Source organism: Hemiscyllium ocellatum, chromosome 7 (assembly GCF_020745735.1).
Source record: "Hemiscyllium ocellatum isolate sHemOce1 chromosome 7, sHemOce1.pat.X.cur, whole genome shotgun sequence".
Taxonomy (NCBI): Eukaryota; Metazoa; Chordata; class Chondrichthyes; order Orectolobiformes; family Hemiscylliidae; genus Hemiscyllium; species Hemiscyllium ocellatum.
The window spans coordinates 61,119,825-61,136,719 of record NC_083407.1 but is presented as its reverse complement, the minus strand read 5'-3'; the positions used below and the strand labels follow the sequence as shown (position 1 = coordinate 61,136,719).

The following is a 16,895-nucleotide window of genomic DNA, read 5'->3' as shown; positions in this document are numbered from 1 at the left end:
TCAGGTGGAGGGCTCCACTACCACCTGATGAAAGAGCGTTGCTCCAAAAGCTAGTGTGCTTCCAATTAAATCTGTTGGACTATAACCTGGTGTTGTGTGATTTTTAACTTAGTTTTAATAAGGTTTCCAAACCGGAGTGATTAGCTGTTGGCAATTATCTGAACGCAACATGAAGGGATACAGAAAATAAAGGGCCAGCCAAAAGAAATACATGAATGGTTTAGATAACAGGAACTAGATTCTAACATTTTTGATCCAATCATGGACACTGATCATACTGGCTGGCTCTAAATCAGATTCTAGTTTCTGAATAAAATCTTGCAAGAGGGAGAAATTTCTGCAAGCATTTAAAATCAGCCCTAAAAATTGCTTCTGAGTTGCTTAAGTAGTTCAGGGATCCAACAATTACTCCTTTAAGCATCTTTCAACATTGAGGAATGAACATTTACTGTTTGACGTTGTTATGGAGCTCTACTTCTTACAGAGTCAAACTTACATAGCATCTGTTTCGTGCACTTCAAGTTCGATTCTCATTGGAGTTATCATCAATTTTGTATTATCAAGAATTAGAAAATGCATTCCAAACTATATACCTTCAACTCAGAGCACATTAAAGTGTTATTTAGGAAGAAATTTGTTGACAATTTGAATGGAAGCTACCACCACAGGATTGAACATACATTGGACAGATTCTGGGACAGAAAAAAAGCAGATTGCATACCTCAAGACACTCATGTAAATCCCGAACATATGCCTTTTCAGTCTGGAGGAGTTCAGCCATTATAAACCTGGAGAATAAACAGAGAGAATGTTCTATCCAATTCATGACTAAAATGGTGCATGTCAGAGAATGCAACAAGTAATAAAATAGATTTTCTAATCTAGAAAGATTTAGACAGGAAATAGGAAAACTGATTGCTGCATGTTAATCCCAACCTAAATATTGATTCTTGTTTCTTGTTCCATTGAAATTTCTTGAACAAGACAACTAGGAAATCATACATGAATCCATACAACCTGCCTCTAAAGCACAAGCCACAGCTGTAACCCATTTTTACAAGTTAACAAACGAGTCCTCTTAATCTTCTCTAAATTTAGCTTATTTGAGCAGGCCTACTCACCATGGAGTTGCAGCTCTATCACTTTTTCAAATTTCCAGATGCAATCAGGAGTCTTGGCACAAATTCTCACATCTGATTTACAGCTGGTTTGCTTTTCATAAAGTTATTTTTGCTGAAATGTGAGCCTACTCAACAGCAGAGATCTGTTGCATACTTGCTGATTTCCATGTAAAGATGATGTGGAGATGACGGTGTTGGACTGGGGTGTACAAAGTTAAAAATCACACAACACCAGGTTATAGTCCAACAGGTTTATTTAGAAGCACTAGCTTTCGCAGAATCGCTCCTTCATCAGCTGGACAACCACCTGATGAAGGAGCAGCGCTCTGAAAGCTAGTGTGCTTCCAATTAAACATGTTGGGCTATAACCTGGTGTTGTGTGATTTTTAACCATGCAAAGATTAATCTTTTGTTTTTGAAGAGTTAATTTTCACAACAGTAGACTTTGTAAGACTAGATTGCTATCTCAGGAACTGTCTCTTGAGGTGTTTAACATCAGCGGGATAGAGTTGTTACTTGGTTCCCTGGTGTTTTTGGTGCAATTCAACTGAAATAAGTATAACCAATGCAAATGATTTAGGGAAATTTTTAAATCAAAAGTCAACTATTTGAGTTTTTACAATCTTTTGCTGGTTTAAAATACATCATGCTCGAAGTTAGCCAACCCATATTACTGGCACCACCTCAAGGTTAATTAATAACTGTTGCTAGGTTCAATAATTGTGCAAGCTTTTTTGCTTGGGGAAACATAGGTGAATTTATGTTGAAAATCTAGGGAAAACAAACCTGTGTAGATCTTAGCACAATTTGTAGGCCAGATCAGGTAAGGGTGGTAGTTTCCTTCCCTAAGGGACATTAGTGCCAAATGGGTCTTTTTGATAAATAACAATGGATTCATGATCATCATTAGGCTCCTAATTCCAGATTTTCATTGAATTCAAATTCTATCATCTGTCCTGATGGGATTTCAACCCAATCTCGGGATTAATAGTCCAACATTAATACTACTAGACCATCACTTCCCTGATAAGTATGCTACATGATAACATGAAAATGACTAGAAATTCAAAATACCGCCCAGAGATCTTTACAGAATCAGAGAATTGTCACACCACAGAAGGAGGCCATTCAGCCAGTCATATTTATTTACTCTCTGCAGCAGCATTTAACACTGGACCATTCCCCTGCTATTCCTCAGAACTTTTCACATTGTTCTCTTTCAGTTAATAATTCATTTTTCAGTTGAACGACTTGTAGACCTGCCTGTACCACACTCTCAGACAATGCTTTCAAACTGAACAATGCGCAAAAAGGCTTTTTCTTCTATCAGCATTGCTTCTTTTTGTTAATTACTTGAAAGTGGTACGCTCTTGTTCTCGATCCTTCAACCAATGTGAACATTTTACCCGAACCACTCTATCCTGGGCCTTCATGATTTTGAATAAGATTGTCAAATCTACAACCACCTGAGAGTTCTAACAGGGCATCTGTTAATATCTGACATGTTTACAATCCAGCATTTCCTCTGCACTGGAGTGACAATCCAGATTTTAATGTTGCCTCTGAAATGGAACTTGAACCTACACCCTTTACACTTAAAAGGCAGTGACCATTTTTAGCTGTGACACTGCTGAACTGCCAGTCCTCTGAGTGGGCCAGCAGATCTAGGGGGCAGCCTAATGTAGCCCCTGGTTGTAGGCTGTTGATTGACTGCCACAGACCCTGCCCATGCCCAAGCCTTGAGTTTATTGAAAACGACTGACAACTGCTCACATTTGAATGGGAACAGATAATTGTAACCATAGTTCTGTTAAAAAAAACTTAAGATTTGCATAGTTTTAGTCATTCCGAAGGCAATGACAGCTGATGTAACAAAGCAATCAAGAGAAGCATTCCAGAGATTCCAATAATGGGTGTAAAGGCTCCAACATTGACATAACAGTGCTGATTGACACAAGCTCTGTTGCAATAATTTGAAACAGAAAATAAAAGTAACAAAGGCACAGGTTTAAGCAAAGACACACTAATTTCTTCTAATTGGCAAATCCTGCTCACATTAATAAATTTTCAGCTTTTGTGATTGCAGTTTGTTTTGGAAAGCTGATGAATATAGTCCTGAGACAATAAAAGTAACAACTAATATTACTGTACAGTGTAGAATTTAATCATCATCATAAAATGACATAACTGAAGCAGTATTTCTATTGTTAAATAAATAGACAGATGAAACTGTTCCCAGGCTATCACACTGAAATGAATTACTGGCAGTCAAAGAGTGTTGCATTCTTTTGTTCACATGACAAGTACCTGAATCACATTTCAGTTGTGAATTCACTTTCCACTCTGATTTGTATTCTTGTTGTACAACTAGCAGAGCAGAGATACAACAGGTATCATTGCAAGATTAACCAATAAACTCAACATTTATTTTCTTTCAGAAGGCGGTCAACATTTCTGCTCATCCCTGTCTGTTTTCCTATCTAGTCAAAACAATTGGTTCTTTCATCTACAATTGTTGATTCAGTAAATTCCTTGAACCTAGTCAAAAATAAAAGCAAGTCAGTCCGAAAGATACTTTGTGATTAAACAGATGAGTCATATTTTGCAAGAGGGAAGTTGCAATTAAACAAACCACCACTGTTTGTTGCCGTTTACAAGTATACCTTGAGGATTCAGTACTAAAATTAATCTGCAGCGTAAGTTATTATCATTGTATTCACATGTATTTTTTTCTGTCACTTACAATGAGTTGATCGATGCTGTGAATGTTAAAGTGAAAATTATTTGTTTCCTTGTCAGTTAAGTAGTTAGGTGACTGAGCTCAAAACCTACACGGCATGCACACTCAATCTAAAGCACACACTTGGCTGAACTTTTCAGCAGAGGTTGAAACTCTAGTTAAGAAGTATCCTCGCTACAGTGGGAGGTGGGAGGTGAGCTAGGGCTGAGGGCCATAGGGATGGAGAGCGGTTGGGGCATACACGGTACAGGGCCCTGGGTGGCATTTTATCTGTGGCAGCCAATCAAAAGCCTGCCACCAGGGTTACTTATCGATTAAGGACAGTAGCCTGCCCCGTAGAACTGCTGGCCAACTCAGAGGACTGAAGAAGGGTGACACCCAAAACGTCAACTTCTACAACTCCTGATGCTGCCTGCCTTGCTATGTTTTTCCAACCTCTTGCCTATTTACTTTGGATTCCAGCATCTGTAGTTTTTTTTGTCTCTTTTGCCCCCACTCAGAGGACGCAGTTTAGCAGTGTCAAAACCTTGCGCCCACACTTGCCCCCTTACCTCTCTCCAAAGCACCAATGAATCCTTCTATATCCATCGCAAATTCACCTGCACCTCCACATTTATTGTATCCGTTGCACCCGATGTGGTCTCCTCTACATTGGGGAGACAGGCCTCCTACTTGCGGAACGTTTCAGGGAACAGCTCTGGGACACCCGCACCAACCAACCCAACTGTCCCATGGCTGAACACTTTAACTCCCCCTCCCACTCCGCCAAGGACTTGGCCTGCTCCATCGCCAGACCCTGACCACACGACACCTGGAGGAAGAACGTTTCATCTTCCGCCTAGGAACCCACCAACCACACGGGATGAATGTAGATTTCTCCAGCTTCCTCATTTCCCCTCCCCCCACCTTAGCTCAGTCCCAACCCCCGGATTCAGCACCGCCCTCTTGACCTGTAATCTTCTTCCTGACCTCTCCGCCCCCCCACCCCCTCTCCGGCCTATCAGCCTCACCGTCACCTACTTCCACCTATCATATTCCCAGCACCCCTCCCCCAAATCCTCTCCCCCCTAACTTTTATCTTAGCCGCCTGGCACATCAGCCTCATTCCTGAAGAAGGGCTTATGCCTGAAACGTCAATTTTCCTGCTCCTCGGAGACTGCCTGGCCTGCTGTGTTTTTCCAGCATCACATTTTTCAACTCTGGTCTCCAGCATCTGCAGTCCCCACTTTCTCCTGCCTCATCCTATAGCCTTACATTAACATGAGCAACTGTTTGAGGGGGCTAGCTGGAAAGCTACCAAGCTATCATAAGGAAAGTACGTGGACAGCCTATCCCATCGTTCATTCCGGACATGGTTAATCTGTAACTGAATTCTGACCATGACCACTTTAGTACCAGCATCAAATAAAAACCTACTAATTTGATTTCCAAAATGACTTGGCAAATTTGCAGCTTTTTCCATTACTCTAATAAGCCTTGCTCACTTCACACCTTAAGTCCAGGTTTTCAATTCCTTCCTTGCTAATTACTCACATGCAGTTCCCAGACATTAATGCAACGGGCAGCAGGTCCGATCTTTCCCGTTGTATTTCATCCTATTGCTTTAATATTTTGCATTATACATTGCCTCCTGCTTTGCCCATTCTGTTACACAGGTAAATGCATGGCAAGAAATAAATTCATTTCATCAACTGTTATTAACATAAGACTTAGGAGTTGGAGTAGACAATTTGAATCTTCAAACTGCTTCACCACTCAATGGGATTATGGTTGATATGATTGTGATCTTATATCCACTTTCCTGTCTCTAGCACATAACCTTGGGCTCACTTGTCTATCAACAATCCATCTTACTCAGCCTTGAATAAATTGAAAGACCCGGCCTTCACTACCTTCTGGGGAAGAGGTTTTCACGTTCTAACAACCGTCTGACAGAAAAAAGTCTCCTCATCCCCGTTTTAAAAGGGAGATATCTTGTTTTTAAATATGATCCACAGTTTTAGTCTCCCCCACAAGAGCAAAAATTGTTCTGTATCCATCCTATCCAGTTCCCTCAAGATCTTTTACAGTTCAATAAGAAACCTCATTCTCCTAAAGTCCACAGGCCTGTTCAATCTTTCTACGTGAGTGAATCCCTTTCATCCGAGGAATGTAGTGAATGAATTTCTCCGAAAAACTGGTTTCTTGTAATACCACACTATCATAACTTGATCCTTACTCTTTCTTTCTGGCAGATTTTCTTTTTTCTTCATTAGCTTCATGGTTGGCATCTCGCAGCTTAACCTCTGGGTCAGTGAGACTCGCTGGAATGATGTCCAGTTCTAGATCTTTATTGTCCTACAAATCAAACACAAGCCGGGGAATTCGACAATCAAATATCACAGTTCATTTAAACAAAACACATTTGAAGAAAAGACTGTAGGATTATCTGAGGTCAATATTTCATTATATTTAAGAAACATTACTATTCCCAGATATAGTAAGTCTGCATATTAGCACACCTTAGTAGAAACGTTGTAACTTTGGGGACACAGAACTACTCCACCATATGCAGGTAATTTAAATACAGGCTGCAAATGCAGTTCATGGATAAATCTTCAAGAGCTATATGGACCTTTTAATCCAGCTGGGGATGATGGAACATCAAGTTGGTTTGACTCACTTTTGGTGCTTAATCAGGCTACCCTGGCCACCTCCTATTAGAATTATAGATCCCTAAAGTGTGGAAAGAGGCCATTCAGCCCATCAAGTCTGCACCAACTCTCCAAAGAGGATCCCACCCAGACTTCCACCATCACCCCACATTTATCATGACCGATCCACCTAACCTGCACATCTTCGGACTGTGGGAGGATAACAGAGCACTTGGCAGAAACCCATGCAGACACAGGGAGAATGTCCAAACTTCATACAGACAGTCAGCTGAGGCTGGAATTGAACCTGGGTCCTTGGTGCGTGAGGCAGCAGTGCTGATCACTGAGCCACCACGCCATCCTTAGGTTGAATTAACTTCTTCAGCACAAAGGGAAACATATTGTGTAGCCCTCACATCCCTATTCTACTGTAATCCATGGTTTACAAGATTAATTCAAAATGTAAAAGTGTCCAAATGATGTTTCTTGTCATACGTCCAAAGACATGGCCTAAAGTTATGGCGATCAATATTTCAAATATCAAATAATTCCACCTTACTGAAGGATCACAACACACTGTGCCTTTAAGACATTGATGCTTATCCACAAGGGCAGATGAGAAATAGACATAACAGAATTAGGGTAAATGTACTTTATTACCTTTCATAGTGTGAGACATTAGGAAGATGGGTGCAATTTGAGTTGGAATTTTTTTTTTAAGAGGGAACTCAGTCTACTTTGGTCATCCCAATATCCCTTGGTCCAACATACTCTCAATCTGTCGTTTTCCCAGCCTAGTAACTTCAAGATGATAAAATATTCTATTTAATAGATAACTGAAGGCAAAATCAACTAATTAAATGTGAAGTGGCCACATCTATGACTCAGAGGTGTAGTATTACACGTATATTTGATCAGTTACCTGAGCAACAAAGCATTATGAATCTCAGGTAAAACCTGTTTACACAGTAACTGCAAGGGCACAGCTAATACCTTACCAGCATTGTGAGGCTATCCGTATTGAAAAAGAACGAATGTAATCTTTTTGAATTAGGACAAAAGATGAATGAATTCACAGAGTAGCTTGTCCACATTTCATTCTGCAGTTAAATGTTTTCAAATACAAACTGCTTATGGGTCCAACATTCTACTTGGGGAAATGAGCCAACAAGAAAGCATAGGGCAGAAAATTCACTGGGTTGCAGATTGTTTGTTCTCTCAGAAGGGAAGTCAGGAATAAGCTGATAGACCAGAAGAAAGCTTGCCCTGCAGCCTGAGTGTGCTGTGGCTAGGTTAAAGAGCTGGTACGTTAGACCTTGCCCCAAGACAGACAAAGCCTCACCCTCTGGAACTGCAGTTCAAGCTGATTGGCTGGTAGCTCTTACAGTACCAGCAATACCAGAGCTCCACAGTGGGCACTGTCCAGACTGCAGTCCATGGCTCATTAGACCCAGAATGAGATAAGGAGAAAGTGAGGACTGCTGATGCTGGAGATCAGAGTCAAAAAGTGTGGCACTGGAAAAGCACAGCTGGTCAGACAGCATCCAAAGAGCAGGAGAATCAAGGATGATGCGTTGTATCCAGAGGTTGGTGGAGTGGAAGGTGTGGACCAGTGGTGTTCTGACATATTACAGTTGGAGGGTATGGGGTTCAAGGGTGGAGGTGTAGGAAGTAGAGGAGAGTCACAGGAGGGCATCATTAACCATGTGGGAGGGGAAATTGCAGTCATTGAAATAGGAGGCCATCTCGGATGTCATAGTGTGGAAATGCTCTTTTGCTCCCAAGATACAGTGGATACAGCACATCATCCTCTGCCATTTCCACCAATTACAGTCAGACACCACCATCAGATATATATTTCCCTCCCCAACCTTATCAACATTCTGCAGAGACCATTCCCTCCTTGATTCCTTTGTTAGGTCCATACCCCCCCACTATCCATCCTCCACTCCCGGCACCTTCTCTTGCCGCTGCAAGAGGTGTAAAACCTGCACCCACACCCTCCTTCTCACCTCTATCCCAGGCCCCAAAGGATTCTTCCACATCTGACAGAGATTTTCCTAAACATCATCTACTGTGTCTGGTGCTCTCGATGTGGTCTCCTCTACACTGGGGAGACAGGACACCAACTTGCAGAGAATATCACCACCAACCCTACCACTCTGTAGCTGACCACTTCAACTCCCCCTCCCAGTCTGCCAAGGACATTCAAGTCCTGGCCTCCTCCATTGCCAAATCTTACCCACCTGATGCTTGGAAGAAGAATCCCTCATCATCTGCCTTGGGACCCTCCAACCAAACAGCATCAATGTTGATTTCACCAATTTCCTCATCTCCCCTACCCCCATCTCATCCTAGATCCAACCCTCCAAATCAGCACCGCCTCATGACCTGTCCTAGCTGACCATCTTCCTTCCCACCTATCCACTCCACCCTCCATTCTGATCCATCACCATTACTCCCTATTTGCATCTACCTGTCGCCTTCCCAGTTACCTTACTCCCCAGCCCCATCCCTACCTTCCTATTTATGTCTCAGCCTCCTTCCCCTGCTCCCACATTCCTGATGAAGGGCTTCTGCCCAAAACGGTGATACTCCTGCTCCTGTGATGCTGCCTCACCTGCTATGTTTTTCCAGCGCCACACTTTTTGACCCAGAATGAGATAAGTCAGTTAAGGCTGTTGAGTAGGGACCATTTTCCCAGCTTTGGGGTAGGTGGGGCGAGGCCACTAAAAGGGAGGGGGAGGGAGGGGTGTGTTTTGACAAAAACACAGTTAGGTAGGAAGGAAGTGTACTATCTTCTCAAGAAGGTTCCCATGGGAAAAGAGAGAACACCATTTTTAAAAATTGGGATGCTGCTCCCATCAGTCTACTATGCCAATCATTTTATGGTGTGGGCAGGATACATTAGTGTCAAATGATTAGATTAGATTAGATTACTTACAGTGTGGAAACAGGCCCTTCGGCCCAACAAGTCCACACCGACCCGCCGAAGCGCAACCCACCCATACCCCTACATATACCCCTTACCTAACACTAGGGGCAATTTAGCATGGCCAATTGACCTGGCCCACACATCTTTGGACTGTGGGAGGAAACCGGAGCACCCGGAGGAAACCCACGCAGACACGGGGAGAACGTGCAAACTCCACACAGTCAGTCGCCTGAGGCGGGAATTGAACCCAGCTCCCTGGCGCTGTGAGGCAGCAGTGCTAACCACTGTGCCACCGTGCCGCCCTTTTAACAAACCCCCAGCACTGAAACATACCTGACAGGATCATATGATATCCAGTCCATAGTCTAGGAAATGGATTCACTGTATAAAAAACACTATTTTGCGATTTTGCTGAACTATTACTGGACCAATCATATTCACGAGGCAGAACTATTTACTTTGAAAAGCCTGTATTTTTGATTAATGTTCAGGATCTGGAGATGATTATCTTCAAGAAAATGCTTCAGTCCAAACATTTTGTTTTAAACCATTTATAGGAACATAAGCACAGGAGTAGGCCATTCAGCCCATTAGGTCTGCTTTTCTATTTAACACAATCATGACTGATTGAACAATATGAACAAGGAACAGGAATAGGTCACCTGGCCCTTTGCGCCTCCTCTACCATTCAATAACATGATGGCTGATCTGATTTAAACCTCAATCTCCATTCTTACATACCCCAGATCATTTTTTCATTCCTTGGAAGTCAAGAGCTACCTTCCTCTGACTTAAAAATATTTAAAGATTGTGTGTCTGAGAAAGGGAATTCCAAAGAGTCACAACCCACTGAGAGAAAAGAGTGTTTTCTTATCTCTGTCATAAACTGCCAATCCCTTATTTTTAAACTATGACATCTCCTATTAGATTCTCCCATAAGAGGAAACAGCCTTTTGACATCCATCCTGTCACTGACCATCAAATTTTGTTTGCACTGTTCTGCAGGGCTAAGCAAGTGCTCTTATTAATCCTACACACTGCTTTGAGAGGGTCTAATGTTATAATTATTGGAATGTTAACTCACTTTGGTTTAACTATAGAACAGTTATAGAGACGCTGAGTACTCAGTTAAGTAGTACAAGTATGATTTAGAACTTTGGCTAAGGCCAGAGGAACTTTCCCATGAAAAAAATCTAAAATCTAATGAATGCTCGTTGACTCCTTTCAAACAATGTCATGTTTTGGTAACACATTAAATGGCCAGTGTTAGCATTTAACATAGCATTCCAGATAGAAGATTTGGGATTAAGATTCTCTCCTGCTCCAGCTCTGTTGGAACTTTTCCAGAGGTGGTGATTGAGAATGTGTTTGAAAGCTGCAATGACGTTACAGCACAATGGTTAAAAATCTAAGGAAACTCATGGCATTACTTTTTGATTCAGATATGCTTGTAAAAGCTCTCTAATTAAATCTGGCTCAAGGGTTCTGCAGTCAGATAGGCATTCTCTTGAAAACGAAAGTGACAACACACCCATAATAATCATTCCCGAAGTCTTATACAATGTGGCGGAGTGATTCCTGCTTACCTCAGAGGCGATTCCAAGGCCCTTTTCCAAAAACGATTTGTATTTTCCCATTCTCAGTGAGAAATCTCGATAACGTTTATCGACTGCTGTGACCCATTTCTTAATCTCACAGGCGTGTGCATGTCCCTTTTCCACAAAACTGTCAGCCAGCTGAATGATGAGCTTCACCTTTTCCTTAGTTTGCTAGATCAGAAAAGAAACATTGTTTGGATCAAAGGGGATGAAATGCAGCTGTAATTCTCACTCGATTTCAATTCCACTTGCAATTACTAAGCCCTTTGCCTTTAGCCTTACAATGCTTCTTCCTGGAGTCAGTGCATTTCTAAAACTTTTACTTTAGGAATACAAGCTGGTAACCATCATATCAGCTGACTGGTGTATTTACTGCATTTAACAGCAATACATCAAGTCCCAGAAAGACATTTCTTAAATGACCTAATACAATTTTCAGATGCTTTGCATTTCATCACTTGAGTTGCTTCAGATTGAATATGATCAGAGGTTCTCACACAGAGGTCCAGGATCCCCTTGGGGTCTGTCTGAAGGTTCTTAGAGGTCTGCCACCTCATAGATTCACCCAACATTGTCATCCTAGCCCCCTGGATCAACTTGGCTCTTATTGATTGGCTACCATCATAGTCAACACTATGTGATCTACTCGATCTCTCACTTTTCAATGAGCCAGCAATTCACTCACCTGAGAATTCGGAAATGTCATTCAGGGAACACATCGATCACATATGTACGCTGACTGCTCTGATCATTCCCTCAACACATCTCTTAACTCATCCACTATCTAAAAATTGTCAGCTTGCTCGCCTGGCTTTTGCTGAAATTTCTTCTAATTCAATTTTAGGAAAACTGAAGCCATTGCCTCTGCTCCCTATTCCAAAATCCATTCCTAGCTACTGACTCTGGCTGCCTCTCTAGCAACAGTCTGAGACTGGACCAACCCAACCCAGACTGATTGCAACCCAAGGGTCATATTTTCAAATGCATATCTATTATTAAGCCATGATTAAGTGCATCTATTCCTCTCTCTATTATTGGCCAACTCTGTCTCTCAGCTTGTCTGTTGCTAAATCCTTCTCTTATCTCTGGACTTAACTATTCCACTGAGGTCCTGTCCAACCCCTGCCTTGTCATCTCCATGTCCTCGAGCCTACAATGGCTTGTATCGAAGCAACATCACAATTTCAAAATGATCCTTCCAATGCTCACATCTTTTTATGGTCTTGTACTTTCCCATTACTGTGATCTTCTCCAGCCCTACAAACATTCTACAATCTGTTCTCATCTAGTACTTAAGTTCAATGTGAAAATTAAATGGTGACATTAGCTAAGCTGCCACCAGTATTTAACATATTTTATCACTTTTAAGATTCTCAAATAAAATGTTAGTTATGATTGGGTGATGTCTGATATACTATTGTTCTTATTAAGTAAGACCCATCCCACATCTCCATGTGAATGTAGGAATTCTGTTTGCACTATCACAAGCATAGGGATGGAATTTTCAACAGAGACGTCTCAGGTTATTAAAATTGCAAAGCAACAAACTCAGAGCTTGTAGCCACTGAAACATTTCATGATGATAGCTGTTTCTGTTTGAACTTGAACAGTAGGTACATCATGGTATTCTCAGATGATACTGTAAAGTACATTCTGTACTACAGATAGGTCACCTGAGCGTGGGTGGAAGGTAGCACATGTTTGCAAAGCAGCCAGCCTGAAGTGAAACTTGCAACTTTGAGTGCTGTTCTTTCAGCCTGAGATGGAAAAGGGAAGGTAACTATTTAGGCATTTTCTCAGAGGCAAGCGACAGCAGGAATCTTAAAGAGCAGATAGTAGGTGGTTAGAAAAGTGTGTAGAATCAATACGTCCCAAGAGTAAAATGTGGAAAAAGCAGAACACAAAAACAGTCATAAACATAACTGTGGCTGGAAGCTATGAGCAGGGAGGAAAAAGAAAGTCCTGGTTAATTCTGTAGGTAGGATAGGCTTGTGATGAGTGCTGCCATAAGCACACAGAAATATGTAGAGAGAAGGGTCAGGAACAGCTCACAGAATCAGTTCTTGAGAAAGCCATTGATCAGTTACAAAATGATACAATGGGGGAGGAGAAGAGGTATTGCTCCAAATCTGCTGATATGTCAGAGGGACTTAAGGAATATTTCTGGTGGACTGAAGCAACATGGCTGTTTTAATATGCTTCCGTAAACATATTTGGAATCTGTACCTTCAATGTGGAGACAAAGTGTAACAGCTTTCAAAAGGGAACTGGATTAATACCTGTGGCCAAAGGATTGCAGGATTTTGGACAAAGAACTGGTTGCTGGCAGGAACTGAACTGGTCTCTGCAAGGTCCAGGGCAAACATGATGGACCGGATGGACTCCCTCTGCTCTGAAGTCTCAGAATAACCTCCTTCTGAGATCCTATTCTCATGAAGAGGTCGCAAGTTCCAGGTCTAAATACTCTAAGAAATGCAGCACTGCTCCTTTTACAGCATAGGAGATGTTTGAACCATTAGTACAAACCATTTACACAAATTTGAATTTTCGGAAAATCCAAAATGAGAACATAGCACCAAAGCTGAACAGAGGTGGACTATGGTACACTCCTGCATAATCACCAAAATACTTCCTAGCCATGACAGAATCATTGTGTCGCACAAGCAAGAAGTTTAATGTTAAATAAAACTAAAATAATAAGAAACATATTAACTGAATTGTAGAGCTAAATTTTACGCAAAAATTATACTTCTTCTGTTATAGGGTCTCCAGAGGTTTGATAATATCAGAGCGGTTCTCAAAAGCAAAAGCAGAGTCCCTGAATTTGAGCATGGTTGATATGCAAATCAATGTCTTTACTTGTCTTTGTTCTCCAACAATAGTACTGCTTCTTAACAAAAACCTATCAATTGGAGCCTTTATTCAGTATCTACAGGCTTCTGGCTAAAGGAAAATAGAAATGAAAGACCCAGAATTTAGTGTGGCAGAGGAAGTAGAAAACAAGATATGGCAGAGGGGAAGGGAAAAAATAATTCAAGGTTACCAAGAGGCTGGAGAGAACCAACTTTTCCAAATGGTTACCATTGGGTTCCTACAAGCAACTTTAGTTAGCCATCACATGGGCTACATCGCAAGCCCAGTGAGGCAGGCAAATGGGAATGTCAGAGTGAAGTGAGGCAGCTAGATGAGCAGATGACTGACAAAGTGAGACCAGGAACAGGGGCAGCCAACATAGAGCAGGAGCCAGTTAACAATTCAAAAGAGTCACAACATTGACAACACTATCACTAAAAAGAGGCTAACAAGTCACATAGGTTGCACCCACGCTACTCAGCAAATACAAAAGCGAACTAAACCGGAATCACAGATTTCTGTTCTCTGTGAGAGGAATATAATGGACTTTAATATGCCTTCAGCAATACATCTACCATTCGCTTTGCTATGCACCACAATATTGCCACCCTGTGGTGAATGTTAAACACTGCTGTTGAAACTGGCAGAGCACAAATCATAGAATCCCTACAGTGTAGAAGCCGGCTATTCAGCCCATTGAATTCACACCAACCCTCTGAAAACCATTCCATCCAGACCAACCCTGTGACCCTATCCTGTCTTCCCGTTCTTTGCTGTGACTAACTCATCTAGCTGCACATCCCTGGACACTATGTGCAATTTAGCATGGCCAATCCAACTAACCTGTACATTTTTGGATTGTGGGAAGAAACTGGAGAATCCAGAGGAAACCTGCACAGACATTGGGAGAACCTGCAAACTTCAGTTTGTCCCAGGGTGGTATCAAACCGGGGTCCCTGGCACTGTGAGGCAGCAGTGCTAACCATTGACTTTCTGTGCTAAATGGTCCTGTAATGTTACAATCATGGGTCATTATCAGGTGCTATGACAATAAAACATTAATACTCTTGAAATTTTACATATATAATATAGACATATACAAAGACATAGCCTCAAACCTCTGATTAGAGACAATCACATTGAATTCTATTTCACTCTTTTTATTTATACTATGATGGAGTTCCATATTTCTGGCTTGCACCTCCAAAGCAGGATTCTTCAGAAATGTAGCCTAGACCTGGTTTGCTAGGTCCTTCATCGTAGTGTAGGATTGCCTGGGGATTCTAAGCCATAATGTCCCCTTTTACAGTGCTAGCTGCTGTTTTCCATTAAGTATCTAATAGCTAACAAACCTAGACACTTTAGGATATTTAAACAGTTTTTCTGTACTATGGCGATTGAGTGTGACTGAGGTAAAGGGAGAATGAATCAGGTGGCAGGGTGAGTCCCAAGTAGTGAGGTTAGCTCAAGTTGGGTCAGGGGAGTGTGGTCAGAGTGTTGGTGCGGTCGGAGGACAGTTTAGTGCTTAACTGCAGGCAGCCAACCTCTGGGCTTGCATTGCTTTTAGTGTTCAGGGAAAGGCAGGTCCACCAGTCCATGTCTAAAGTCTAAGGGCAGCAGTTCCTTGTGGGTCAAAGGGAGGCTATGGTCAATCGTCATTGTAAGTCAAGGGGCACATCGGATTCCACTTCCGGGGTTGGCCACAGTTATCAGGCACTTTGTCCTAACAGAGTTTGGGGATCAGTGTTCATGTTGTCAAGAGATTGGGCAACATTGTAAAATGCAAACAGTTTGGGTGCTGTGGAGACATCAATAATGATCCTTACAAGTCAGTTCGATGAGGTGGGTCATTTCATAAGGGTTTGGGCATTATTGGTCAAAAGCTCTTCAGGGACAGTCATGGAGTGCTGAGGAAAGTGAGTAATTCCTTACCCACGTACATCCGTGATTCCTCTGACACTTAACGCCAGTTTCAAAATTTCCAGTTTGCAAACTCCAGCTGCCCCTTCTTTACCATGGACATGCAATCCCTTTACACATCCGTTCCCCACCAGGATGGTGTCAGGGCTCTCTACTTCTTCCTGGAGCAAAGGCCTGAACCATCCCGACGCACCACCACCGCCCACTGCTTGGCCGAGCTCATCCTCACCCTCAACAACTTCTCTTTTAATTCCTTGCACATTCTTCAGGTCAGAGGGGTGGCCATGGGTACTCACGTGGGCCCCTGTTATGCCTATCTCTTCATGGGATATTTGGAACAGTCTTTGTTCCAGTCCTATTCTAGCCCCCAACCACCATCAGTGCTGCTTCCCTCTCTGATCGAGAATTGGAAAAGTTCAACAATTTCACTTTCAATTTCCACCCTGCACTCACTTTCACCTGGTCTAACTCTGACTGGGCCCTTCCCTTCCTTGACGAGTCCGTTTCCATTTCTGGAGATAGACTGACCACTAATATCCAATATAAACCCAATGACGCTCACAGCTACATGGATTATACATCCTCACACCTTGTTTCCTGTAAAGACTCCATTCCATTCTCCCAGTTCCTCCGTCTCCATTGCACATGTTCTGACAGGGCCAACTTTGACAAGGGAGCCTCCAAAATGCCCACCTTCTTCCTCAACTGAGGATTACCCTGCACCATTGTCGACAGGGCCCTCAACCGGTTCTGTCCCATTTCCTGCACTTCCGCCCTGACCCCGTCACTTCCCTCCCACAAAAGTGATCAGGTTCCTCTTGTCCTTACTGACCGACCCACCAGCATCCAGATACAGAAAATCATCAGCTGCCATTTTCATCACTTCTAACAATATGCCACTATCAGACACATATGCCCCTCCCCTCCCTTGTCTGACTTCCACAGTGATGTTCGCTCCAGGACATCCTGGTCCAGTCTTCCTTCATCCCAACACAGCCCCATGACACCTTGCCCTGCAACTCCTGAAGGTGTAACACCTGCCCATTTACCTCAATCCTCCTCAGTATCCAAGGGTCCAAACATATCTTCCAGTTA

General features: G+C 42.4%; 1 protein-coding gene across 3 annotated transcripts in view; it reads right to left on the bottom strand.

The window, feature by feature from the left end:
- kalrna (kalirin RhoGEF kinase a) overlaps positions 1–16,895 on the bottom strand; it is a 744,968-nt gene that overhangs the window by 263,603 nt on the left and 464,470 nt on the right. For all 3 annotated transcript variants that reach the window (XM_060827256.1, XM_060827251.1, XM_060827252.1), the window contains 3 exons: positions 11,016–11,198; positions 6,080–6,198; positions 722–788 (listed from right to left, as the gene is read on the bottom strand). In XM_060827256.1, coding sequence (XP_060683239.1) covers positions 722–788; positions 6,080–6,198; positions 11,016–11,198 — 369 coding nt within the window. The remainder of the gene's footprint in view (positions 1–721; positions 789–6,079; positions 6,199–11,015; positions 11,199–16,895) is intronic.